Below are 27,562 nucleotides of genomic sequence, written 5' to 3'. Positions count from 1 at the left end.
TCTTCCTGATTCCAAGCCCAATTGCTCTCCCCACTGTACCCTCTAGCTACCCTAGTAGGTGCTATGTAAGTGTTTGTTTCCTTCCACTTCCCATGTTAGCAAAAGAAATGGCAGCTGAGGCACAAGCAAGCAGAGGCCTTTTCAAGGTCACACCGTTAGTAAGTAGCAAAGTCAGGGTTTCATCTTGTGAACTATGACTATAAACCTATCCCTGTTTTCATGATATAATAGCTGATCCCATAGCACAGAGAAGCAAGTGATGCAGAGAGGTATGAGGTCAGAGGTAGTCTGGCTCTGCTTATCTGAATAAGCTTGGCTGAACTTGGTTCTGTCTCCCTTCTCCACAGAAGAATGCTTAGGCTACACAAGGCAACTGTAAATCTTTAGTGAATTATTGGATCAGCCAATCAATCAATAAGTGAATCAACAAGTATTCATTAAACAATTACTATGTGCCAGGTACTGTGCTAAGTGCTGGGGCATTAAAAAAAAAAAAAAGGAAAAAGCAGTCCCTGGCCTTAAGTTTCTTTTCTAAAAGAGAAGATAACACACGTACATACATGTGTGTGTATATTTGTGTGTATATATATATATACATATACATATACATATATGTGTATATATATACATATATGTGTGTGTATATATATATATATATATAAATGTATATATGTATGCAAATCAGTACAGAAAAGCAAATACAGTGGAGCTAGATAGTGGCCTTAGAGGAGAAGGCACTAACAACCTGGGTAAACAGGAGAGGCTCTCTGCAGGTCTTGGAGATTGCTGTGCATCTTCAAGGAAGACTTCTATGATGTGGAGGTGATGAGGGAGAACATTTTAGGAATAAGGGACAGCCAGTGCGAAGTCACAGAGCTGGAAAATAGAGCATTATGGGTAAGAAAAAGCAAATAGACCATTATGGATACATGATAGAGTACATAGAGAGTGGTAATGTTTTAAAAGACTAGAAAAATAGGCAAGGGGTCAGGTTATGAAGAGCTTTAAATGACAATTAGAGAAGCTTATATTTGATCCTAGAGGTAATAAGTAGGTATTGGAGATTATTGAGTGTGTGCGGGGTTTGGGGGGAGGTGACATGGTCAGATCTTTACTTTAGAAAAATCACTTTGGTAGCTGCTGTGGAAGATGAATTACAGTAGCAAGACACTTGAATCAGGGACTTCAATTAGAAGGCTATTGAAATAGTCTAGAATAAGGTCCTAAACTGGCACATTTGCTATGTGAGTGAAGAGAGGAGGATATACAGAAGGGATGTTGCAGAGAAAGAAATGCCAAGAACTGGCAACTAATTGTATATGTATGGAGTGAGTGAGAGAGACAAGTCAGAGATTATACCAAGTATTGAACCTTGGTTATTGGGATGGCGGTGTCCTCAACAATGATAGAGAAGTTCAGAAAAGGAGCAGATTTGAGGAGGGGAGAAGATAATTAGTTCCATTTGGGGCATGTTAACTTTGAAATGCCCATGAGATATTTAGTTTGAAATGTATAATAGGTAGTTGGTGATGCAGAGCAGGAGGTCAAGAGTGAGACTAGGGCTGAATAAATAATTCTATGAATTATCTGCATAGAGATGATAATTGAACCCCTGGGAACTGATAAGATCTCCAAGTGAGATACTATAGAAAGTAAAAAAAGAAAAAAAAGAGGCCCCCAGAGACAGACTTTTTTGGGGAGGACACCATGACATGTATAATGAACTAATGAAAGAAACTGAGGAGTGGTCAGACAGGTGGGAGAAGCAAGAGAGAGCAATCAAAAAACACAAAGAGGAAAGGGTGTTCGTGAGAAGATAGGTCAGCAATATCTGATGCTGCACAGAGGTCAAGAAGGATGAGGACTGAGAAAAGACCATTCATTTTGGCAATTACTAATTATTTTGGAGGCAGCAGTTACAATTACATGATGAGGTTAGAGGCCAGATGGTAAGAGTTTAGAAGATGGAGAGAGGAAAGGAAGTGGAACCACCAATTGCAGACAACCTTTTTTTCTAGGAGTTTGGCTAAGAAAGGGAAAAGAGATATAGGATTGTAGCTGGCAGGCTTGGCGGGATGAAGTGAAGGTCTTTTTTTTTTTTCTTCTGTAATGAATGGGAAAGATTTGACCATGTTTGTAGATAGGTGGGAAGGAAGCAGTAGATGAAAGGGAGGAGAGGAAGAAGAGAGGGAGGGAAAGAGGGAGAGAGAAGGAGAGAGAGGGGGAGGAAGAGAGGGAGAAGGAGAAGGAGAAGGAAAGAGAAAAAGGGAGGAAGGGAGGGAGGAGGAGGAGGAGAAGGAGGAGAGAGAAGGAGGGAGAGGGAGAAGGAGAGGGAGAGAGAGAGAGAGAGAGAGAGAGAGAGAGAGAGAGAGAGAGAGAGCGCACACTGATATGATTTACCTATGTACATGTTGTTTTCCATTATAGAATGGAAGCTCCTTAAAGTCAGGACAGTTTCATTTTTCCCTCACATGTGGCAGAATGTCTGGCATATAAGGTGCTTAATGAATATTTTTTGAATTGAATTTTGTTGATAAGAGAACCAAGACCCAAAGAGGTAATGATATACCAAAAGTAACACAGGTAGTATTATATAGAACTCAGTCAGGTTCACTGATTCCAAATCTAGGGCTATAATTTCTTCCTTCTGACAATCAAACTCTGCCAACCCTAATTTAATTTAACCATATCTTAGGCCAATTCTTTTGAATCTTTCTTGAGAACTAAATGCTCCTCCCTGTTCTGGTTCTCAAACCATGCTTCCTTGATTTACTCCTTACCCTCTCCCCCTCCCTCCACGCTGCCAAGTTGTTTTATCCTAGATTCTGATCCACATGTGTCTATCATCCCATCCTGTAATTGGCATATATGTATGTGTCTCCCTGCTGCACTCCTCTTCCCTGTTAAAATCGGACTCAAGACTTAAGCCCTGCTAAAGTAAGAAGAAGCAAGGATGACTCTGAGTTTCCCTCTTAGCACCATCTGCCTCACTTGGGCACCACAGACATTAAAAACCAGCAGTGACTTCTGATTTGCTCACAACTCCTGAGTTGTGATGGTATCTGGCCTCTCTCCTGCCTTGCACCAGATAAAGGACCACACTGGCTCTGAGCCCAGAGCAGTAGGGGGTTGGGAGTGAAGAATTCTTATGAATTCTGCACATGAAAGAGGAAAGGAAATGTGTTCAGTTTCCCTCTAAGGAAAAGTCATTTCAAACAGAGATTTTCCCCCTACCCATCAAAAAAAAAAAAAAAAGAATTTATACTAAAAAGTTAAAAGCCATTGGCTTTCATATGGTACATGAAGTTTTATTTAATAACCTAGAGATAGGGATAATGGAATGAAAACTCAAAGGAATATCTACATTATATGTGTGTGTGTCTATGTGTGTCTATGTTTGTATGTTGTATGTGTATATACATACATATATATTTGTATATATACATACATATATATATTTATGTATGTGTGTGTATATAGGACCTTTGATTTCTTGTGTATCAGGAGCTATAGGTGAACAGCTCCTTTTACCCACATAGAACAGAAACTGCTCTGCAACTTAGAATCTTGGAGAGCTACCTGAGGGACTGAGAAGTTAGGTGATTTGTCTAACAGTAGCCAAAGAGTGTATGTCACAGAAATGACTCAAACTCAGGTCTTCCACATTCCAAAGCTGACCCTCTTTTCAGTATAATGCACTGCCTTTGTCAGTGGAGGAAGAGAGGGAGGGAGAGAGGAAAGAGATAGAGACAGAGAGAGGGGGAAGAGGGAAAGAGAAAGAGAAATTTACACATAGAACTATAAAGATCTTTCCCTCTTTCTATCTCTTTTATCAAGCTCTTCCAATCTACTATTTTAAAATTTGATAGTAGATTTAAACACACACGCATTCATGGCATATATTATATATTTACATATTTGTACTGAAAACTCTTTTTCTGATGTGGTTATATTGAGTAAGACTCTGGGAGGCTCAAGCCATTGCAGGTGAATAAGCTGAGAAGCAATGGGTAGCAGATAAAAGAAAGGGTAGAGGAGGCAGGGCCTCAGGGGAGGGAGTTATCATGTCTTGTTTATAATCCCAGAAGATTGCCTTATCTGAAAAGTGACTGGAGACTGAACCTACTTCCTGAGCTATCAGTATCACACAAGTTGCTATGAGACATGATCAGGTTTGGAGAAATTCTTCACCCCCCCCAACCCTCCCCTCCCTACCCCACTCCCCAACAGATACCTTTTCTACACTCTTTTTTTTAACACTATTTCTCTCCTCTATCATGCACACCTAGCAAAATAAAAGCATTCCTCAGGATCCACCCAGGCGTGTATGCAGGGCACCCAGTGCAAATGGCTTTCCAGGATTGATCTCTATTATTTTACCGAATAACATCAAAGGGGGAATTTGTTCTGCTCGGCTAAAGACATTATTCCTACTATTCTATAGTGCTAAATCTCAGTTTGTTGGGGTGGGAAGATGAGGAATTTTCCATCCTTCCCTGTATTTCTGCTTGTAACTGCTCTAGTCAAGGTAGTCAATTCAAATAACGTTTACTAATTACTTGTATATAGTAGGTGCTTAATAAAATTTTATTTGAATTGAACTGGATCCTTGGTTAGTTCAGTTATAATCAGAGTAAGCCAGAGAGGAAGAGCCCAGAGTAAGGCCCGTTCAGTACAGAGGATGCTAGTTAGGTAGTTATATATTAGGACACTTAAGTGAAGCCTCCTCTAGTCTCTGTCCATCCTTGTAGCTAAAAGGGAATAAATCATTCTTTGTTGAGAGCATTCTATGAAGAGTCTCCATAGGAAATAAACTAGGTTTCTTTTTCATTGTTTGGTAATAGCTGTGAAGCAGCTCGATGACAGTGGATCAAACCCTGGGCTTGGAGTTGGGAAGACCTGAATTCAAATCCGGATTCAGACACTTATTAGTTATGTGACCCTGGGCAAGGCACTTAACCCTGTTTGCCTCAGTTACCCATCTGTAATATGGGCTAGAGAAGGAAATGGCAAACCACTCCATTATCTTTGCCAAAACAAAACAAAACAAAACAAAACAAACAAAAAAAAACAACAAAAAAACCAAAAACACAAAATGGGGTCAAAAGAGTTAACAAGATTTGAACAACTGAACAACAACAACATGAAGTACAGTTCAGTCAGGCACATGGGGAGCAACCAGGAAACACTGATAATAATTATGGTGACAGCGTGATATATTAGAAAGACACTGGATTGGGATGGAAAACTAGCCACTTGCTAGTTATATGAGCTTGGACAAAATATCCCACTTTTCAGGGTTTCAACTTCATGTGAAATGAGGTTAATAAACATTAACCTCTGTCTCCTTTAAAGGGCTTTTATTAGATTCTTGTGAGATAACATATGAAAGTCCTTTTTAAGCACTTAGTACTATATAAATGCAACAGATGTTTATTAGTTATATTAATACTGTAATAATAACAAAAACCTGGTGATAGTTGAAAGTTAAATGATTTAAATTTACCAAAACAAGGTTATATTTAGGGCTGGAAGGTGGAGAGAGGAAAAAGGGTATAAGTGCCCCCTTCCCATCAGCACAAACAATAATATTCCTCTCATCTGGCCTTTTGAATTTAGGGAGAAGAGGGGATGAAAGAAAGAAAGAAACTAAGGGAAGAAGAGAGTAAGCATAAGGAAGAAGTCATAAGATCATGGGACTTGGAATTTCTCTTACAACATAGACTGTTTTATCTAGAAACAACCAAAGATGTGAGATAGGCCAAGATCCTCAATTTAGTATCAGAGCAAATGAAGGATGGAATGACTTATCCAAGGTTATATAGGCAGCAATTTGAAGAGCCACGATTTGGTGTGGCAGATGCTTTTGGATTGGGTTGCCCAATTTCAGAAACAGGGGACCAGAATTAATGAGACTTAAAAATGCACTGTCCTGTTCTCCTCCTAGAAACTAGATGGTGCAGTAGATGGAGTGTGTTGTCTGGAGTCAGGAAGACTTGAGTTCGAATTTGATCTTAGATACTTACTAGCTGTGTGACCCTGTGCAAGTCACTTAACCTCTGTTTGCCAAATCACTCCAGTATCTTTTCAAGAAAACCCCATGGACAGCATCAGTGTGCTCTAGTCCACGTAGTCATGAAGAATTGGACACGAACAAACAGCAACGAAAATTCTCCTCCTCATCAATACCTCAAACTTTTGATTAAATTACTGGGAAGATCACAGTACTCTAAATTTATGCCCCTTTGCCATTTGGGCTCATACTGATAGTCCAAACCCTGGAATGTAACACAGACAACAGAACATCACAGTTGAGTTAAGTCAGAGGAGGACCAATATCAGTTACAAAGTCTGCCTCTTAGTGAAGATTACCCTTTATTCAAAATTAATTATCAGGGAACTTCTCTGTTATCTACCAGAGTGAACTTGAGCTAACTCACCTTGCTTATTATAAGAGGAACCTTAGGGACTGTGGAAAAGTCCTTCTATTTTGTCCGCACTTATTTCTCATTTCTTTTTTAACATTCCTTATCCATTAACGGAATTGTTGTTCAGTCACTTTTCAGTTGTGATACAGATAAGGAAACTGAGGCAAGCAGAGTTAAGTGACTTGCCCAGGGTAACACAGCTAGTGAGTGTGACGAGGCCAGATTTGATATCGTGAAAATGAGTCTTCCTGACTCCAGGCTCAGGGCTCTATCCACTGTACCACTTAACTATCCTATTAGGGGAACTAGCATTCTCTAATTCAGCAAGCTGAAATAATGCTGAATTTGGAGCCAACACATTTCTATTATAAACCCAGTACTGATACTTATTACATGTGTGACCTTGGCTAAGTCACTTCCTCTGGCTTGGTTTTGATTTCCTTATCTATAAAATGAGAGGGTTGTATTGGGCAACTTCCAAGGTCTCTTCTAAATCTAATATTTCACGTTCTTTTCCGATAGTCTGCTTTATGTTGATGCTCTAACATTCTATATTCCTATGTTCCATCCATCCACTAAATTCTGCAAGTTTTTGATTGTTATTAGCTTGCCAGTCTTACTGCTGATACAAGTGCCTGACAGTGCCTTAGTGGTAGCCTTTAATAAAGGTTTGTTGAATTTACCTGAATTAGCCAAACATTTCTCTTTCTGTTTCTGACTTGAGTGTGTTCATGCATTTGTCACTTATATTTCCTAGTTCCCAAAGTTAAGGGACCATGTCTATGCTTTCATTGTTGTCTCCCAATGAAGCCTAGCATTTCAATTGCTCAGTCAACATGATTTGATTGGCCGTTGAAGTGATGATCAGGGAGTAGAAACTCATGGTCTTTGAGCTGCCAGTTCCCAACTCATACTGTGCTGCTATCTCACTCTTGTGAATGTGTGCATGTACGGTTATGTATTTATAGACATATAAATAAATATGGGCATGCATGCATGTGTAAAATGGACACATATATACACACATATAATTCACACCAATTATTAACATTTATTAAATGATTACCCCGGGGCAGTGGATGGAGTACGAGACCTGGAGTCAGGAGGACCTGAGTTCAAACCTGGCTTCAGACACTTACTGTGTGACCCTAGGCAAGTCATTTAACCCTGTTTGTTTCAGTTTTCCTCATCTATAAAATGAGTTGGAGAAGGAAATGGCAAATCACTCCAGTATCTTTGTCAAGAAAACCTCAAATGGGGTCACGAAGTGTCAGACATGACTGAAAATGACTAAACAAAAAAGTGCTTATTCCACACTAGGGTTTGTGCTAAGTGTTAGGGATAGAAAGAAAAGCAAAAGCTGGTTCCTAATCTCAGGGAGCTCACATCTGATGGGGAAGATAATATGTGAACAACTATGTACAAGCAAGAAATACATGTACACATACACATATATGTGTTTATCTATACATGTATGTATATATGTATCTATGTATATATAAACTAAATTGGGGAGAGGATAATACTAGAATTAAGGGGAATTAGGAATGTTTTCTTGCAGAAGGTAGAACTTTAGCTAGTACTTGAAGGAAGCCTAGATGGCTAGGAGATTTAGATTAGGAGGGAGAGAGTGCCAGACAAGGGAACTGTAACTGAAAATGCCAGAAGGGAAGTGTCTTGTGCAAGTAACGGGAAGGAGACCAGTGTCATTGGTTCACAAGGATGGATGGTGGGAAATGAGGTGTAAAAAAACTGGTAAAGTAGAAAGGATTTAGGTTATTCAGAGCTTTAAAAGCTCAGAGTGTGTGTGTGTGTGTGTGTGTGTGTGTGTGTGTATGTTTGCTTGCTTGAGTACACACATCATGCACTGAATATTGCATATATTTATACTGTATTTATATACATTTATATATGTATATGTATATCTATATACATATCCATTTATCTAGCTAGATAAAGATATTTCTATATTGATAACTTCATCTCCACATAAACATTTATACAAGAGGGAGATGGAATCATCACAGGTCAAATCAGGAATTGGAAACACAAAGCCCGTGACTTCTAATCTTCAATCACCATTGCAGTTTTCAGTTAAAACAGTGTTAACTGAGTAACTAAAGTGCTCAGTTTCATTGGGAGATAAAAATGAAAGAGTAGACACGATCCCTTAACTTTGGGAACTAGAAGATATAAGTGACAAATGCATGAACATGCTTAAGTCAGAAACAGAAAGACAAATGTTTTGCTAATTTAGGTTTAAACCTTTATTATGGGCCAGAATTGACTAATCAACTAAAGTTCTAGGCTTTCATGGGGGATATAAAAATAAATAAATAATTAAATATTCCTCACCCCCTTCTCTCCCTCTCCTCTGCTCCCTTTCCTTCTCTCCTCTTCTTATTAAGTAGGCACTTAATGTTTATTGCTATGCTTGGAATGCTTCCTCTCCTCATCTCTACTTACTGGCTTCTCTAACTTCCTTTAAGTCCCAACTAAAATTTCACCTTCTAAAGAGAGCCTTTCTTGATGCCTCTTAATTCTAGTGCCCTCTCTCTCTTAATTATTTCCTATTTATTCTCTGTATAGTTTGCTTGTATATATTTATTTGTTATATTGTTTCCCCCATTAGATTGTAAGCTCTTTGAGGACAAGGACTGTCTTTTGCCTCTTTTTGTATTCCCAGCATTTAGCACGGTGCCTGGCATGTAGTAGGCATTTATTTAATGTCTGTGGTTTTATTGCTATTCCCTTTCTACCATCCCTCCCCTCCCTTTCCACTCTTCTCCTTCATTTCCTATCTTCCTCTCTCTCCCCCTCTTTTCCTTCTCCTTTCCCTTTCCTCTATCTCTTCCTCTTCCTCCTCCTCTCTTCTCCCTTTCCATCTTTTCAAAGTCAGACCTTACTTTACATTCCCACACCATCACCACCTCAGATATATATTGATTGTGTGACCCTAGATAAGTCACTTAAACTCTAAGTACCAACTTTAAAGTCATCCTCCCACCACCACCAATTATATAGGGCTATGTTGTGCTACAGAACAAATGCTTATGTACATTGGGATCAATCAACAGGGATTTATTAAGCCTCTAGGTGCTAGGGATATAAAGACAATTGAAATCATTCCTTTACATTTATAATGTAAAGGGAAGGAGGAAGGTGGAGGAAACCTATGTATTTATGGATGTATAAAAAAATAGTAACATAGCAGACCCAAGATAATTTTGGTAAATGGACTTTCCACACTGGAAGTGCATCATGCCAAAATCATAAATCACTCTCACACACACATACATACGTATACATATATCCTTCTCTCCCTCTCTACTGAAGATCTGAAAACAGAAACTTGTAAATCAATACATGCAATTCTCTGGACCTCTTAGCAGTGCCCTAACTCATCCTCATACCATTCATTGTCTAGATATTTAAATGTACAGTGCATTTGCTTTTAATATTGAGAAGTGGGACATATTTGCTAAACAGTTCCATTTATTTCACCCTGAATCTCTTGCCCCTTCCTCTTGTTGACTTTCATGTGTTTAAATTTGTAATTGTCTTGGGGTGTCAAGAGTATTTGTCTTCAATTTAAACAACTAGGAAGAGGAAGCTCCAAGCTGATGCATTAGCAGCAGTCTCAGTCACAGCAGTGCAATGCTCTGTTCTCTCCTTGTAGATGCCCCTTAATAGAAGGGCATTTCCTGAGCAGTGTGTGCTAAGGCAATTTTAGAACAACTTAGATATTTTCACCTCTCTCCCCACTCCCTATTCTCTTCTCTCACCCTTACAGGATAGATAATAAAACACTAGAAATTTACCCATTTCTTGAATTATGCAAGTACACATACATCTTAAATTGCTTTTAAAATAATAATAAAGGGAAAGAAATAGGAGTTTTAAAGTATAACTCAGAAATAGCTGAAATTGGTTCAAATGGTGTGAAGAAAAGCTCACCTCTGGGCTCTGAGGCATGACAGAGAATCAAGTTTGAAAGGATAACTTTCTACAAAGCCAAGAGCCTGCTTGCAGAGGAAATTGGCAGTAACCTTCACTTATATCCTTACTTCTGAATCTTCTGACAGCTCCATTGCCCAATACTTGGGTCAGATGAAATCAGTCTCCCTTGCAAGTTTTGAGTGCTTTTAGGAAATAAAGGACTTTCCCACCCTGTGCTTTTTGCAGGTCCCTTGCCTCTTTGCAGGATTTTGCTTTCATGTTTATCCATTAATCCTGCATCACAATTCAGATTATTTTAGGCCTGGCAATCTGAGTTTACCTATCAGTGCAATAGTAGTCATGATGTTTTATGGGCCTGAGATTAAGACTATGAAGTATCAAATCCTTCTCTGAAATAGGTTCTTGAGATGCAATGGATATTTAGTCTCAGTATGTCTTTGTGCCAGCATATATACCATGAGTGGATTTCTGAGGGCATTTTCTCATAGCCTTTCACAGTTTCTGTCTCCTTTAAATACCTAGTGGTTTTTATGAAGTGAAACCGAGAATGTACTAGTTTGGGCATCAAAATACCAAAATCTTGTCTCTGCTTCTTACCATCTGCATGACCTTGGTCAAGTCACTCAAGCCCTTTGGATCTCAGTGACCTCATCTGTAAAATGAAGGGATACCCTAGGCAACCTCTAAGACTCTTTCTGGTCCTATAGCTGTGATCCTAAGAAGTTTTAGATAGAGAGTTGGGGGAGGGAAGGTCAAGAATAGAAGAAGAATTCTTTGAGTGCAATGACAGGGTTTGATTCAGGGATTCCTGTGATCCCTTTTAGTTCTAAATCCTATGATATTAATGTTCTTGATGCTTAACAAATATACCACAAGTTAGACATTTTGAAAAACATGGTGTCTTCTTCCAAGGAATACTCCTGGGAAGCTATATAGTCAGTCCAGCAAGGTTGCCATGGTTTAAAACATTTCTGCAATCCCAATTGCAAATTGCCTTTAGAACTTGTAGCCCTTATTTTGTAGAGGTTGCAAATCTCTATCATCTTAAAGTAAATCTGATTATTTTGGAAATAGCCAGAAGTCTCCAGGTACCAATTCAGGTATGAATTCATAGTTTATTTCTGCAGTTCCTAAAGTATGGTCAGAATACCCTCAAGATCCCTGAGATCTTTTCAGGGGGTAAATGACATCAAAACTATTTTCATAGTAATTCTAAAATGTTTTAATTTCTATCATTATAAAAATTGATCACTGTAACTCACAATAAAAAGCTCTGGGGAGGAGGGAGTTCTTAATACCTTTTTTAAAAAATTTTCTTTTATTTATTTTTAGTTTTCAACATTTACTTCCACAAGATTTTGAGTTCTAAATTTTCACCCCATCTTGCCCCTCCCCCCACCCCAAGATGGCATGCATTCTGAATACCCCTTCCCCTAGTCTGCTTTCCCTGCTATATCACCCCCCCTTCCCCTTCTATTTTCCTGTAGGGCAGGATAGATTTCTGTACCCCATTTCCTGTATTTCTTATTTCCCAGTTGCATGTGAAAATATTTTTTTAAACATGTGTTTTTTAAAATTTTGGGTTCCAAATTTTCTCCCTTCCTCCCTCCCCACCCACCCTCATTGAAGAGGCAAGCAACTCAATATAGGCTATACTTGTGCAGTTACTCGAAACACTTCCATAGTAGACATGCTGTGAAAAACTAACTCTATTTCCCTTAATCCTATCCTGCCCCCTCCCATTTATTCTATTCTTTCTTTTGACCCTGTCCCTTCTCAGAAGTATTTGCTTCTGATTACCCCCTTTCCCAATCTGCCCTCCTCTATCATTCCCCTACTCTCTTGTCCCCTTCCCCTCCTATTTTCCTGTAGGGTAAGACAGATTTCCATACCCAAATGAGTGTGTGTGTTATACCCTTCTTAAGTCAAATCCTATGAGAATAAGATTCGCTCATTTCCTCTCACCTTCCCCTGGTTCCCCTCCACTGTAAGAGCCTTTTCTTTTCTGTTTTTTTTTGTGAGATAATTTACCTCATTCTACCTTTACCTTTCTCCTTCTCCTAGTATAATCCTCGCTCACCCCTTAATTTTATTCTCCAGATATGACCCCTTCATCTTCAACTCACCATGTGCCCCCTACCTACCTACCTACCTACCTATCTATCTATCTATCTATCTATCTATCTATCTATCTATCTATCTATCTATCCATCTATCTATCTATCTATCTATCTATCTATCTATCTATCTATCTATCTATCTATATATACATACATACAATTTTTTTTTACCTCCAACTACCCTAATACTGACAAAGGTCTCATGAGTTACAAATATCATCTTTCCATGCAGGAATGTAAACAGTTCAACCTTAATAAGTCTCTTATGATTTCTCTTTCCTGTTTACCTCTTCATTTTCCACTTGAGTCTTGTATTAGAAAGTCAATTTTTCTATTCAGCTCTGGTCTTTTCATGAAGAATGCTTGAAAGTCCTTTATTTCACTGAATGACCATTTTTTTCCTCTGAAGAATTATACTCATTTTTGCTGGGTAAGTGATTCTTGGTTGTAATCTTATCTTTTTTGCCCTCTGGAATATTATATTCCATGCCCCGCGGTCCCTTAATGTAGAAGCAGCTAAATCTTGTGTTATCCTGATTGTGTTTCCACAATACTTGAATTGTTTCTTTCTGGCTGCTTGTAATATTTTCTCCTTGACCTGGGAACTCTGGAATTTGGCTACAATATTCCTAGGAGTTTTCCTTTGGGGATCTCTTTCAGGAGGAGATCAGTGGATTCTTTCAATTTCTATTTTGCCCTCTGGTTCTAAAATATCAGGGCAGTTTTCCTGGATAATTTCTTGAAAGATGATGTCTAGGCTCTTTTTTTGATCATGGCTTTCAGATAGTCCAATAATTTTTAAATTCTCTGTCCTGGATCTATTTTCCAGGTCAGTTGTTTTTCCAATGAGATATTTCACATTGTTTTCTAATTTTTCATTTTTCTGGATTTGTTTTACGGTGTCTTGATTTTTCATAAAGTCACTAGCTTCCAATTGCTCTAATCTAATTTTTAAGAAAGTATTTTCTTCAGTAAGCTTTTGGACTTCCTTTTCCATTTGTCTAATTTTGCTCTTTAGGGCATTCTTTTCTTCATTGGCTTTTTGGACCTCTTTTGCCATTTGGGTTAGGCTATTTTTTAAGGTGTTATTTTCTTCAATATTTTTTTGGGTCTCCTTTAGCAAGCTGTTAACTTGCTTTTCATGATTTTCTTGCATCACTCTCATTTCTCTTCCCAGTTTTTCCTCTACTTCTCTTACTTACTTCTCAGAATCCCTTTTGAGTGCTTCCAAGGCCTGGACTGATTCATATTTTTCTTGAAAGTTTTGGATGTAGGAGCTTTGACTTTGTTTTCCTCTTCTGGTTGTATGTTTTGATCTTCTTTGTCACCAAAATAAGATAATATAGTCTGACTCTTTTTGTGCTGCTTGCTCATGATCCCAGCCAATTACTTGAGTTTTAAACTCTTTGTTAAGGTGAGAGTCTGCTTTCAATGTGGAGAATGTACTTTCCCAAGCTTCAGGGGTTTGTATAGCTGTTTTCAGAGATACTTCTAGGGACCTGAAAAGTGTCAGTTCTTCCAAGGTGCTATAATAAGGGGCAAGGTGTTTTCTCTCCACTGCCACAACAAGCTCCACCACGCCAGCGCTCCTCCTCGCCCCAGGACCGCCCCTCAGAACTATGACCCAGATCCAAGCACAGGTAAAGCAAGAGATTCTTGCCTCACCCCTGGCAAAGAGATCCTTGCAGTCCCCCATGATCAGCCACTCAATTCTCCCTCAGTCTGTGGGCCAGAAGCTCAGAAGCCAGCCGCTGCCCTCGGGGTGGCTGAGATCTAGCTTCTTCTCTCACTACCATAGAAACAGACTTTTCCCACTGACCTTCTAAGTTGTCTTTGGCGTTTATGAGTTGAGAAGTCTGGAAACTGCCACAGCTGCCCACGATTCAGTCCTCTGAGGCCTGCTTCAGGGTTGCTGTGGCTTGCGTACCCACTCTGAACTGTGCTCCTCTCTCAGCCTGGCGCAGTATACCTTTCCAATCAGCCATCCAGGTTGTCCTGGGCTGGAAATTTGTTTTACTCTGTTTTTTTGTGGGTTCTGCTGCTTTAGAATTTGTTTAGAGCCATTTTTGTAGGTATTTGGAGGGGTTTGGGGGAGAGCTCTATCAAGTCACTGCTTTCCCTCCGCCATCTTGTCTCCTCCCCACCTTAATACTTTTTAAGAGTAAAAAGAAATCCTGAGACAAAAAAAGTTTGAGGAGTGCTCATTTAGGTGCTTAAGGTTAATACTATAGTTTTGGGAACCATGTGCCCCTACTCCTAACCTAGTGCTCTTTCTCCTATGATATGTCTGCTATTAGTCTTTTCTCTGTAAGTGTTCCCAAGCAGATTCTTGCATTGGGTAGGAGGATGGATCAGATGGTCTCTCTAAGATGCCTCCTGATTCTACGTCTTTATGTATGCATATTATCTCCCCAGCTAAACCCTACATTCCTTAAAAGAAGGAATGTGTCTCCTTTTATTCTGTCTTATCCTTAGTTCTAGTGCCCGTGGCCCTATACACATTTTATTTAAGTGACTGGACACAACTGCACATTGTGAATCTATAACAGGCCGTAGTTTAGGTGCCAAAGGAAGCTGAGATTCTGACTCTGAGTAAAGACACCTGCTAGGGGTATTGCTCTAGCAGAAGCTGTCATGCAGAGGAAGGCAGAGTGAGAGATTGCATGCTGACTATGTGGATGATTATTACTTTGTTTGGCTTGCAATTTCCACCTATTGCCTAGAGCTCCAGGCATAGTAGTCTAATGAGACTGAACTGATTAATGGGGACATGGGCTGAACCCTTGCCCTTCCCCATTGGCAAAGATAAGGTCTCACCAGAGTCACTGGGATGTTTTAAGCCAAGCTGAGCTATTGGCTCAGGACACGACCACAATAACTGATCTTCTTTCTATCAAGATTGATTGAGCATCATTGACCAGATGGCCTAAAGAGAGAATCAGACCAACAGTCTAGGAATTTCAGGGCTCCTAGAGGTTAAACAGGAACTGCATCAGTGAGATACACAGCACTAACTGCTAGACAGGATAGAAAGGGGTGGCAACTTGTATTATCCTGCCATCTGCCACTAGGTTTGATGAGTGTTCAAAACTAAATCAGGGACTTAAAAAATGCAGTGAGGCTACTGAAGGCAGAGTCATAAGCCAAGCCTTTGCAGAGTGCTCCAGAGTACGTGGGGGGAAAGTGAGATAGATGATAGCTTATGGGTGTCATCACAGGCGGGTTGTTGGCAATGAGCAATGTGCATACACAGTGTGCACTGCTTCGCAGTCCTCAGCCGTGATCTGATGGCTAGTGCCTGCACAGTCTCTGGAAAGGAGCAGATCCTGTCACTACCTCCTCTCTGCCTCACCCCACCCCATACATACACCCTGCTGCTATTGACCCTCCTCTTCCTCCACTTGGACCGTGGGGGAATCCCATAGATCCTCCATTCTGTAGGCCACTGTCATTTGTTCCCATTAAGCATGGCAGTCTCTCATTTGTCAATTACAAGGGTATTTCGTATTTTTTTTCTTCTCCCCACTTTGCTTTTCCAGTTTTGCTATGTTGCTCAGTTCAAACTCCATCTGTTGGGTTTGCCAGACTGATAGGCTAGTGTCTCACTTTTCTCAATAGGGAGAACTTAGGAGGGATTATGAGGAATAAACACAGCTTTTTTGAGTACTTTTCAGTATCTACATACATGCATTTATGTATATATATATGTGTGAAAATATACATCTTTGTAAATATGTGTACACATATATGTGCATAAGTATATAAGTGTGTATCTACATAGATGTATATATTCATTATGCATACATGTATATCTGCATAATACATATGTGTATACATGTGTGTATATATATACATGTTTGTATATGTCTGTGTAATATATGTGTTTAAAATTATTCAAGCAGGCTGTGTCATCTTGGGTAAAGTCTGTCTGCCCAGCTCTTACCACCTCCATCAATTAGATGTGGAGGACATCATAAAATGTTAGAAGTACAAGGGACCTGAGGCATTAGCTAGCCCAACCCCCTCATTTAGCCAGTGAAAGACACTGAGGACCAGAGAGGAGATGTCACTTGCCCAAGGTCACAGGGAGATGGACTAAGCCTAGAACTCGGTCTTGCAGATTCCCTGGATTCTACAGACTCTAGACCAGGGGTGAGGAACCTGTGGCCTCGAGGCCACATGTGACCCTCTAGGTCCTCAAGTGTGGCCCTTTGACTGAATCCATTCATGATCTGTGAAGTTTGGATTCAAACTTAAGGCCACAGGTTCCCCACCCCTGCTCTAGAGCTAGCAGCTCTGTACTACCTCCTTGATCTCATAGGAAGAAGTAGCACAGTGTATAATGGATTGGAACTGGAGTCAGGAAGACCTGAGTTCAAATCCTACCTCAGATACTATTAGCCATGTGTCCTTGAGCAAGTCACAACCGCCCTCTGCCTGCCTGATAATTTCCTCATTTTTAAAATGGAGATAATAGTAGTCTGTACTTCATGAGGTTGTTGCAAGGATCGAATTAGATAATGTTTATAAAGCACTTTATAAACCATAAAACACTATAAATGCTAGCTCTCATCATCATTATCCTATGAATATTTCTGATCTTGAACCAGTGGGAATGGCTCAATATTGTCACCATTGCCATTCCTATGCTGTAACTATTGGTCAGGAACTTGCTACCGTTGGCTAGACTTTTGAGGCCACCTCACGGCTCTTGCTACCTTCGGTGTACTTCAGTTAGTCTCCCTCACCCCAAATCCACACAAACCTGTCTGATGAATCTCCCAATTTCATAGCTGAGATCATGAGACCCTATGCCACTCAAAAGCATTCTATAACTCCCCACTGCTTATTGAATAAAGTCCAAATTTATTAAATGGGCATTCAGGATCCTCTCACATTCTATATCTACACTGTGCTCTTTTACTTCCTCATATATACCCTGACCTTCAGTTGCTCCACACCCCAAATACTCTGTTTTCCTGTCTTCCTAATTTATTATTGTGTTACCTAAAACTTGATTTTAATTTCTAGAGAAGATCCAGAATGTTTTATTAATAAGGTTGTTAGTGAACATCTAGAAGAAGAGGCAGTGATCAAACACAGTTAATATGGCTTCATCAAAAACATGTCATGCCGTACTACCCTCATTTCCGTTTTTGATATGATCACTGATTGGTAGATCATGAAAACTCCAAATGCATTCTGTATGTAGATTTTTAGCACAGCATTTGACCAAGGATTTCCTGCTATTTTTATGTGGAATGATGGAGAAATCGAAGAGTAGATGATAATATTATTGAATGGAATCAGAACTGGTTGAATGGCTATACCTGAAGAAGAGCCATTAATAATTTGAAGGCAATTTGGGAAATCTTAAGTGGAGGGCACCCAGAATCTCTGCTTTGCTCTGTGTTGTTTAACATTTTTAAAATTACTTATGGGTATAAAGGCACAGATGGCACGCTTATCAAATTTGCAGATGATGCAAATCTGGGAGGGCTAGCTAATACACTGGATAAGGGTCAGAATTCACAATGCTTTTGACAGATTAGGAAAGTAGACTGAATTTACTCTGGTGAAATTTAATTTAGATAGGTAGAAAGTCTTAAAGTTGGATTCAAAAATCACCTTCACTGGTACAAGATTACTTAACCAGAGCTAGATAACAGTTCATTTGATAAATAGATCTTGGGGATTTAGTGGGATCCTAGTTCAATGTTAGTGGTGTGCTTTGGTAGCCAAGAGAGAAAATAAAACCTTATATTGCACTGAGAGGTACAAGAAGATAATAAACCTGTTCATACCTGGTCGGGTGTTTTACCCTGGTCAGACCACATCAGTAGAAGAGGGTTCAGTTCCCTCATTTCTGAAGGGAATTGATAAGCCAGTGAAGATGCAAATGATGGAAAGCAAGATGGTGAAGGGCCTCAAAACCATGCCTTGTGAGGATCCTGACTCTGCTAGTTACTCTCTGGGTGACCTTAGGAAAGTCCCTTAAATTCTCTGGGTCTCAGTTACTTCATCTCCAAAATGGGGTTTGAGCTCTCTAGTATAGATCTCTGTCAGCTATAAATTGATCATCCTGTAACCAGTAAAGGTAACTGAAAATGTTTAGCCTTACCGAGAGCAATCTTGATTGGGGTATAATAGATGCGTTCAAGTATTTAAATAGCTCTCATGTGGGAAAGGGACGAGGGAAAGGGCAAGGAGAGAAGGAATAAACATTCCTAAAGTGCCTACTATGTTCCAGGCACTATGATAAGTACTTTTTTACAAATATTTTCTCATTTGATCCTCACAACAATCCTGGAAGGTAAGTACTATTATTATCCCCATTTTGCTATTGAGGAAACTGAGACAAATAGAGGCTAAGTGACTTGCCCAACACCACCTAGATGTAAGTGTCTGAAGCTGGATTTGAACTCAAAACTTCCTGCCTCCAGACCCAGCTGGAGTCTACTATTCACTATTCTACCAGCTGCTTCTAAACTTGTTCTGCTTCAGTCCCAAGGGAAGAACTAAAAATAATGTCTGCAAGTTGCGGAAAGGTAAAGTTAGGTTTAATATAAGAAAGACTTCCTAATAATCAGTTATCCCAAAGTAGACAGGGCTGTCTCAGCAGGTAGTGGGAGGACATGTCCCTGGAAACTTTCAAGCAGTGCCAGGATGATGACTTGTCAGATATTCTGTAGAGAGGATTCTTTTGTGTGTGTGGGTTGTACTAGGTGACCTTTGACGTCCCTTCCAACTCGTAAGAAGCTGTGATTTCCCAGTTGTCGTCAAAGTCTAGCTTAAATGGCACCTCCTCCACGAAGCCTTCCTGGTGCTATTAAGCCCAAACAAAAAACTAACATCACATATGGTACCTATAGTTAAATCTGATGGTGCCGCTTACAAGCTTTGTGAATCAGAACAAGCCACTAACCTTCTCCTGGGCTCAGTTCCCTCATTTATAAAAAGAGAAGATATGACTCGTTTATTTAAATCTAAGGACCTTTTCAGCTTTAAATACATTATTCTTAAGGAATGGAACCTATTTTTAGGCCTTTTTGTAACTCCTTCCCCCATCCCCTGTAAGGCCTAGCAGAAAATCTTTTACATAGCCATTCAGTAAATATTTATTGAAAGAATGAATACATTCATTCACGAGGGAATTGAGTTAAGACTTTGTGAATCCAGAGATCCTCTATTCAATGCAAGTATGCTACATTGGAGTGGTAATACACAAAGACATTAATATTTGCTAAAGTACTGGGGCAAAATAGTGGGCTATATTTAGCTACCTGTCATGGAGCATTGAGATGGACCCTAAGAGAATGGAATATACAACAAGCTCCTTTTGATAGAGAAGGGAAAGGTTAAGAACATATAGGGAAGGTCTAAGGAGAGAGGGGTCTGGGAGACTCTGGAAAGGTAGGAGCAGCATGAGAAACATATATAATAGAGGTGATACTCCAAGGATGAACCCCTACTCAACAGGAAATATTTTGCCTAGGGCCAGCTCAGGATACAAAGACACTATGGCTCTTCTAACTATTTGCTGTATGACCTCAATCCGTTTGCTTTTTGTCCCTCAGTCTTATGCATAGAGGATTCATGGCATTGACCTTCACAGCTCCTAGTCATTACTTCTTTCCCAGGTGTGCTGATATCCTGGCATCAAAGATGTACTATGAGAGCTGTGTTCAGCATTCTGTGGTCCTTTTTGAATTTCACAATAGTCTAAGTCTTACTCCTGGACATCAAGGAGTTAAAAAAAGTCTGAATAGGAAAAGTAGGGAAGAAGGAGGTAGAGGGAGAGGGAAGGAAGGAAGAATAATGCATCCAGTCTGTTAATCTGCATTACCAATTCTGCTCTCTTCTTTAGCAAATACAGCTTTTCCCAACAGACAGTGTCTCAGGGACGCTGTCCTGAGCCTCCCGCATATTGTCAGAAATGTGTGTCTGCCCAGCCGCTTCTGCCTCCTGAGTATCAGTCTGTCCTAGAGACGCATCTGTCTGAGCCGATAAGCATGCCCTGGAATGGAGCTCCTTAGAAACTGGCATTTCTAAGACATTTCAGGTGTATTATCTCCAGGGCTGGTGAAACCCCTTCAAAGAAACAGGCATCATTAACATGTCCAGCCGTCTCATGGCATTGGGCAGTATATAACTCTGGGGTATGGTATTTGAGGGTGAAACTACTGCGCCTACAGAGGGGAGGGAGAAGAGGAAGGAGAACCAGCTAGCTCTGATTATTTCTAACAAGTGCTTCTCTTAGGAATCCTGACTAACAAAAATGGTCCTCTGCCATTGTGTGTGTGTGTGTGTGTGTGTGTGTGTGTGTGTGTGTGTACGCGCACTTCCTCTCTCTCTCTTCCTATTGTTCATATTTAGGTTCCTTCCTCTGCTCCACTTGGTTCTTTCCTTTTGTTTCACTTCTTTCCTTTTCCCTCTGGCCTTCCAAACTTTTTTTTTTTTTCCTTTCATAGGTCCCTTTCGGCTCCCTCCCATTTTATAACTTCCTTATTGACTAACTATTGATATAATCCAGTTTGGGTCTGAAGGCAGAGTGGGGAGAAATGTGATGGCTAGCTAATAATTTTCTTCCAAGAGACTTGTTTTAATTCCAACATTATTTTACTATACTTGTTCAATCATTTGGTTAGAGCATGATGGTACTGGGCCTAAGGTTTTAGATTTTATCTTCAGTGAATAGTTCAAAGGCTGTGCCCCTCACTGACTCCCATTTGCTTTATGCTATAGGATTCTGTGTTCCAAAGTCCCTTATGGTTCTAAGATTCCATAATTCAAAGGTCCCTTCTAGCTTTAACATTCCATTGTTCCAAGGTCTCTTCCAGCTCTAACATTCCATTGTTCCAAAGTCCTCTCCAGTTCTAACATTTCATTGTTCTAAGGTCCCTTCCAGTTCTAACATTTCATTGTTCCAAGGTCCCTTCCAGATTTAACATTCCATTGTTCAAAGTCCTCTCTAGCTCAAAAACTCTAGATATTTTTATGACAATTGCATTGTGGTGATTAGAGGTGTTATTTTATGATCATCAGTGATATGATTGGGTAGGTGAGGGTGGGGTGTAGGGCTGGCAGCTTATATATCATATTGGGTGTCCATTCTACCTTAACATTGGCCCCATTGCCCACCTTGTAGCTGCTGAGGTGACACAGGAAACCGTGGAATCCCTGATGCAGAAGTTCAAGGAGAGTTTCCGTACCAATACACCCATCGAGATCGGCCAGCTCCAGCCAGCTCTCCGTAACGCATCAGCAGGAAGACGGAAGAGAAGGAGCAAGTCCAGAGGTAGGCCCCTCCGGAATTCGGTTGTGCCATACTCCCTCTGATCAGAGAAGTTAAAGGGCTTGACATTAGACCCTTTTACAACTATATACCTGATGCCACTGGGAGCAGTTTAATCCAACCAAAAGATTATCACAAAACAAGGATGTGTCCCCAGAATGTATCCTAAAATAAATATTTCCACATAAGTCCATGGAAATATTTTTACTAGTCAGGAAGAAAAATTGCTATCAAAGGTCTTGATTTAATAAATATTAGAAAAAAAAACCAATCAAACAATAACAAAATAATTTGCTACCTTCTTCTCAATGTATAGTAGTACATTGTACTATATTGTACCTCTCACTTGTAGCTCTTTTCTCTCTAGCTCCTTTTTCCTGTGCTTAGAACTATCCAGAGACATGATTACAATCTACTACCAGCTATGTACCATCTGTGTGACATTGGCCAAGTCAGTAATTATTGTTCAGCATTAGTTTCTTCTTCTGTAAAATGGAGTTAGATTAGATGAACTTTTTGTTCCCTTTCAGCTCTCCATCTGATCATTTTGATATTTGGTTAATTGACAATGGGAAATGCTGGAAGAGCAGAAAATACCCAAAACTCGGTAAAAGCAGATTTTAGTTCTTCATGTAGCCTTGAAAATACATTTGATTTGAGTGACATCATTCACTTCTCTGAGGCTTAATCCTTCAGTGGCAAAACCAAAACCTGAATTTGAACTCAGGCAGAAGACCAGAAGCCAGTACAGAAGTTGGAAACATAGTCTTAACTTTTGGCCTGACAATCATCCCCCTTATCTCTACAGCCTTATATTACATGGATCCTCTGTACTTACTCTCTGCTTAGGCCCTTCCCCTCATTGTCTATTCTTGTTCCCCATCCATTTCCCATAAATATGTGTGTGTGTGTGTGTGTGAAATTTCATGTTAAATTCTCCTTCTGCTTTAGCTGGCCCTCTGACATGCCCACTTCTCCATGTCGCCAAATTCTATCCATCCTTCAAGGCCCATCCCAACAGGTCTCTTGTTCATTAAAAGTACCTTGACTATTTCAGGCCATACTGACTTCTCCCTCTTCTGGATAATGTTTATATTTTGGACAACTTTAATCATATGTGTTGTTGTTTTAATTTCATGAATCGTTCTATAGTTATTTCATGTATCTAAGTCTTATGTATCCAACTGTCTCTATCCCTAATTTGCCTAGCACCATGCTGAATACAAATTATTTGGTTCTAGATGTCATATTTTGAGATATGCATTGAAAACTAGCATGCATCTGGAGGGGGGGTGGTATGATCAGAGTACTTTCAAACATAAAACACATAGATCAGTTCAAAGAACTTGGAATGATTTGCTTGAAGAAGAGAAGGTTAAGAAATAGGCATATTAGGTTTCTTCAAGCATTTGTAGTATGAATTTTGTTCATATTAGCTCAAGAAGACAGAAATAAGAGTGAGGTAGGAAAGAAACAAAGACAGGTTTCATGTTCCATTTGTGTCTAATGGTAGCCATATCTAGGGCAAGGAATGGGGAGGGGAAATAAAAAAAAAGAAATTTACATGATAACTTTATTACATATTTAAAAGGAATAGCAAATTGTACATAATAGATTTGCAATTTAACATTTAATCATCTTTTTTATTGATACTATGTTATGGAAATGCTTGTTTTATTCCATAAATTAAAAATAAAATAAATAAAAAAGATCAGAAGCAAAAATAGAATAAAATAAAAATTTTATCTTATTAATAAGAAAGAAAAAAAACCAAAGAATTTATAAATAATTAAATCTATCCTAAGATGAAATGGCCTACCTCAGGAAACAGTAGATTTTGTACTACAAAAGTCTTTGAGTATAAATCAGATGGCTGCTTGTCAAGAATACTGGAGAATATATTCCTATTTGGCTATAGATTAGACTAGAGATTCCATGATTATATGAAGTATTGGTTGGTATGACTTACTTACCCTCAGCCTAGACTAGTTTCTCTGCCTTCCTACTTTGCTTTTAGAAGCTTTACTTTTATGGAGCAGTCTATCCTCCCTAATTTGAGGGAAAAGCAAGTTCAATTATAAAACATGTTCATAGCTATGTCATTTTTAAAGACCCAAATAATAACAGTAATGTGGACTATTGACTAGCCAAAATTTTCTGGTTAGAAGTTCCTAGGGAACCTGCTTTACTGAATAGATAAGAATTGCTTTCAGTTAGCGTAATTAATTGTCATTCAAAGAGATGCTTCAAAAATCCTATAGGTTGATCTAGAACATTGACCCATTTTGAAATTATGTTTACAGAATTAATTTACTACACGAACTCTCTTCTGTTAGCTTTATTAGACATCATTCCCTTTCACACACTCTACCGTCCATCCAAACGGGCCTTCTTTCTGTTGCTCATGGAACACTCTATTTCTTGTCTCCATGCCTTTGTACTTCGAGGCTGGTAATCTCTTATTCCTGAAATCCACTCCCAGACACCTCAATATCTTGGAAGACTTAGTTTCTTTCAAGGTCACCTGAAGTGCCACCTCCTATGAAATCATCCCTGCCCCCAACCCCATTGCTAATGCCTTCTCCCCACAAATTTCCCTCATATATATTTTGTATAAAGTTATACATGTACATATTTCCCCAATCCCATTAGAAGTTAAGCTCCTGGGAGGTAGGAACTATTTATTTTTATCTTTCTATCCTCAGAAGCTAACACCATGCTTGGCTCAGAGTTGGAAATTAATAAATGAACACTTATTGATTAATTGAGTAGAGGCTGAAGAAGTGGAGATAAAAGTAGCCCATTCATTGTCTCTGTCCCTACAAATTTTGAATTCCTAGAGTCCAACCTACTAAAGGGCTTTATTGTCTTTTAGATAGATAATCTTTGCTCCCCAACACTGCCCTGATAACAGTTGGCCTTTTGGCCTGGTTCAGAAGGAGCACCTGGCATGGCTGTGGTTCATTAATTTCTGTCTTTCCCCAGACGAGGTGCCTAGTGATTTCTAGCAGATGGAGTTGGCAGTATAGAGACAATAGTGTTGAGTTTAGAGCATCATTAAAACTATGTCCAACGCTTTCATCCTGCCTTGTCTCCTGTGTAGAAAGCACAGTTGATATTAAAGAGCATAATATATTCATTTATCTCTAAAGGAGAAGGAATAAAAAGAATTAAATGTCGTCTCTAAAGTCTGGGGGAGCCAGATGCTAAGCAGTTGTCCAGGGATGACTGAACAAAAAGAAATGGGATTCACTTGAAACAGGAGAAATTTGAGGTAGATGGAAAGGAGAACTTTAACGTTTAGAAGATCAAACCCTAGAATAGGGAGGTCATAGAAACTTCACCTCTAGAAACCTTCAAGAATCAATATATCTATCAATATAAAGCATTTATTAAGTGCCTACTGTTTGTCAGGTACTGTGTGAGGCACTGGAAATATAAATACAAATAATAAAATAATCCCTACTTACAAGGACCTTACATTCTAATAAGAGAGAAAACAAATACACATATAAATATAAAGTGGGCAGCTGGGTGGCACAGTCAATAGAATGCTGGGCCTGGAATGAGGAAGACTCCTCTTCCTGAGTTCAAATCTGGGTTCAGTCTTTTACTAGCTATGTGACCCTGGGCAAATTACTTAACCCTGTTTGCCTCAGTTCTTCATCTGTAAAATGAGCTGAAGAAGGAAATGGCAAACCACTACAATATCTCTGCTAAGAAAATCCCAAATAGGGTGATTGAGAGTCAGATACAATTGAAAAGTGACTAAATACACCCACATAAATAAAAAATGGATAAATATGAGGCAGATTGGGAGGGATAATGCTAGCATTTGGAAGGATCAGGCATAGCATCATACAGGAGAAATCTTTAAGGCAGAGGAAAATATGGAGTATATTCTAGATATTGCGGGTGACCAGTACAAAATCACAGAGACAGAACAGAGACAGTGACATGTATGAGGAACAGAAAGTCAGTTTGGCTAGATCAGAAAGTATGAGAGGGGGAGCAGTGTACAATAAGGCTGAAAAGATAGGTTGGGACAAGGGTGCATATATACGGGTTGACTTTTGCAAGAAGTACCACCTCTTTGTTAGGAACTGAGGGAAAGGAGGAGAGAACATGAGATTTTGAGATGAAGAAGTAAATGAGATGTTCAGCCATGCTTGGTGGTCTGGATGTTCATCCACCCAAAGGCAAGAGGGTGGACACAATCAGAATGACAGAGTCGAAAGAACACTAGATTAAAGCCAGAACATGTGGGTTTCATTCTTAGACCTCCTCTACAAAATGTATTCTCTTCTATTCATCTCCTTCTATCTCTTCTGTCTCTATGAGTCCGTGATCTCCTATTTTTTTTCTGATAATCATTTGCCCAGCAATTGAGAACCAGCCAGAGAAGCAGGGGACTGCCTTAAGATATCATCAGCAGTGATCATTAGGCACTAGGTGCTCATTTGTCAGGGATGCTATAGTGTGCAAATAATTTGGGACGAGCAAAAATTTTGATAGAGTTGTATTTTGTGATAGTAGTGGTCATATTTAGGTGCTTCTGTGAATGCTAGGCTGACCTAGAATGTCTGACTTTGAGCAGATGAAACCAGGTTGAGATGAGTTCCCCACTCTTAATTGGTTCTCTTTCAATTGAGTGTTCTATTTTATGCTCTACAAAAGTTTCATTGTTAAGTTTTTTGGGTGTATTTTTAATTCTTTGGGGTTTTTTTGAGAATGAATATTTCTATGCAGAGGTTATAGCTTTTAATAAGAACAATTTAGTCATTCTTAGAGAATGGCATGGGGAAATCAGCATTTCAAGGATAATTTAAGCTCATTGAAAAAGTATCCCTCACACCCAAGTGTAAAGGAAAATGAATTTGAAAATGGAAAAAAGTGCCACAAAACTGGCAAATTATTGCTATAAAACAGTCTAATGAATTCTAAAAACAAACAATCAAACAAATGAAAAACCTTCAGAGGGACTAGACAGCCAGAAGAGGTATTAGATGATGCTCCTCAGCATGGCCTAGGCTTCTCAAATTTGGAAGAACAATGAGAAGACTAATTTTAAAAAAAGCAAAATAGACAACAAAACTCATTATTGATATGAAGAAAAACATTTTTCACATAAAAGATATAAAATGAGTACTGAAGTTTTAAAAATGGTAATTTTTATTGATGAAACTAATTTTTTCATTTAAAGCTACACCAAAATTATTGTCAGAAAAAGGTCCAGGTCAATTTGTGAGATTCATTAGACTCTAAAACATCATCATCAAACTATAAAAGTTCAATACCCCCCCCAATATATTTAGGAGATTTATTTGTTTTTACTTTAAATAAATATGGAAGTTTTGTCCCCTATAGGCAAGTGATAAACTCTATTAAATATTTTCATTTAAAGAGGACAAGAAGAATTTCTTAGAAGCAGCTGTTTCAGAATTACAGAAATTTCCAAATGGAGACATAATACAGGAAGATAGCATTGTGCCATGCCACAAATCACCAAAAAGTTGAGAAATTTATCCAAAAGGTAGAGATCAACATGCTTTATTTCCTGGAAACTCACTGGATTTAAACCTCATTAGAAATTAATGAGCAATAATCAAGGCCAGACTTAAAAAAATTGTTTATGAAATGTACTCTTAGTTTCCAATGTGGTGTGGTTTCGTGCTGGAAAAATTAAAGCATACATGTCAAAATCATCTAAATTTAATGTCAAACCAATGTAAAACAAATGACTGCGGAAAAATAAGGAC

General features: G+C 39.1%; 1 protein-coding gene across 2 annotated transcripts in view; it reads left to right on the top strand.

Moving 5' to 3' along the window:
- The window catches only part of LOC114047044 (astrotactin-2), a 1,078,351-nt gene that overhangs the window by 287,342 nt on the left and 763,447 nt on the right, over positions 1 to 27,562 (top strand). For both annotated transcript variants that reach the window (XM_027867715.1, XM_027867716.1), the window contains exon 4: positions 21,657 to 21,806. In XM_027867715.1, the coding sequence (XP_027723516.1) occupies positions 21,657 to 21,806 (150 nt within the window). The remainder of the gene's footprint in view (positions 1 to 21,656; positions 21,807 to 27,562) is intronic.

The sequence above is a fragment of the Vombatus ursinus genome, unplaced genomic scaffold (assembly GCF_900497805.2).
Source record: "Vombatus ursinus unplaced genomic scaffold, bare-nosed wombat genome assembly UNPS02014786.1, whole genome shotgun sequence".
Taxonomy (NCBI): domain Eukaryota; kingdom Metazoa; phylum Chordata; class Mammalia; order Diprotodontia; family Vombatidae; genus Vombatus; species Vombatus ursinus.
This window is presented reverse-complemented; position numbering and strand designations above follow the sequence as displayed.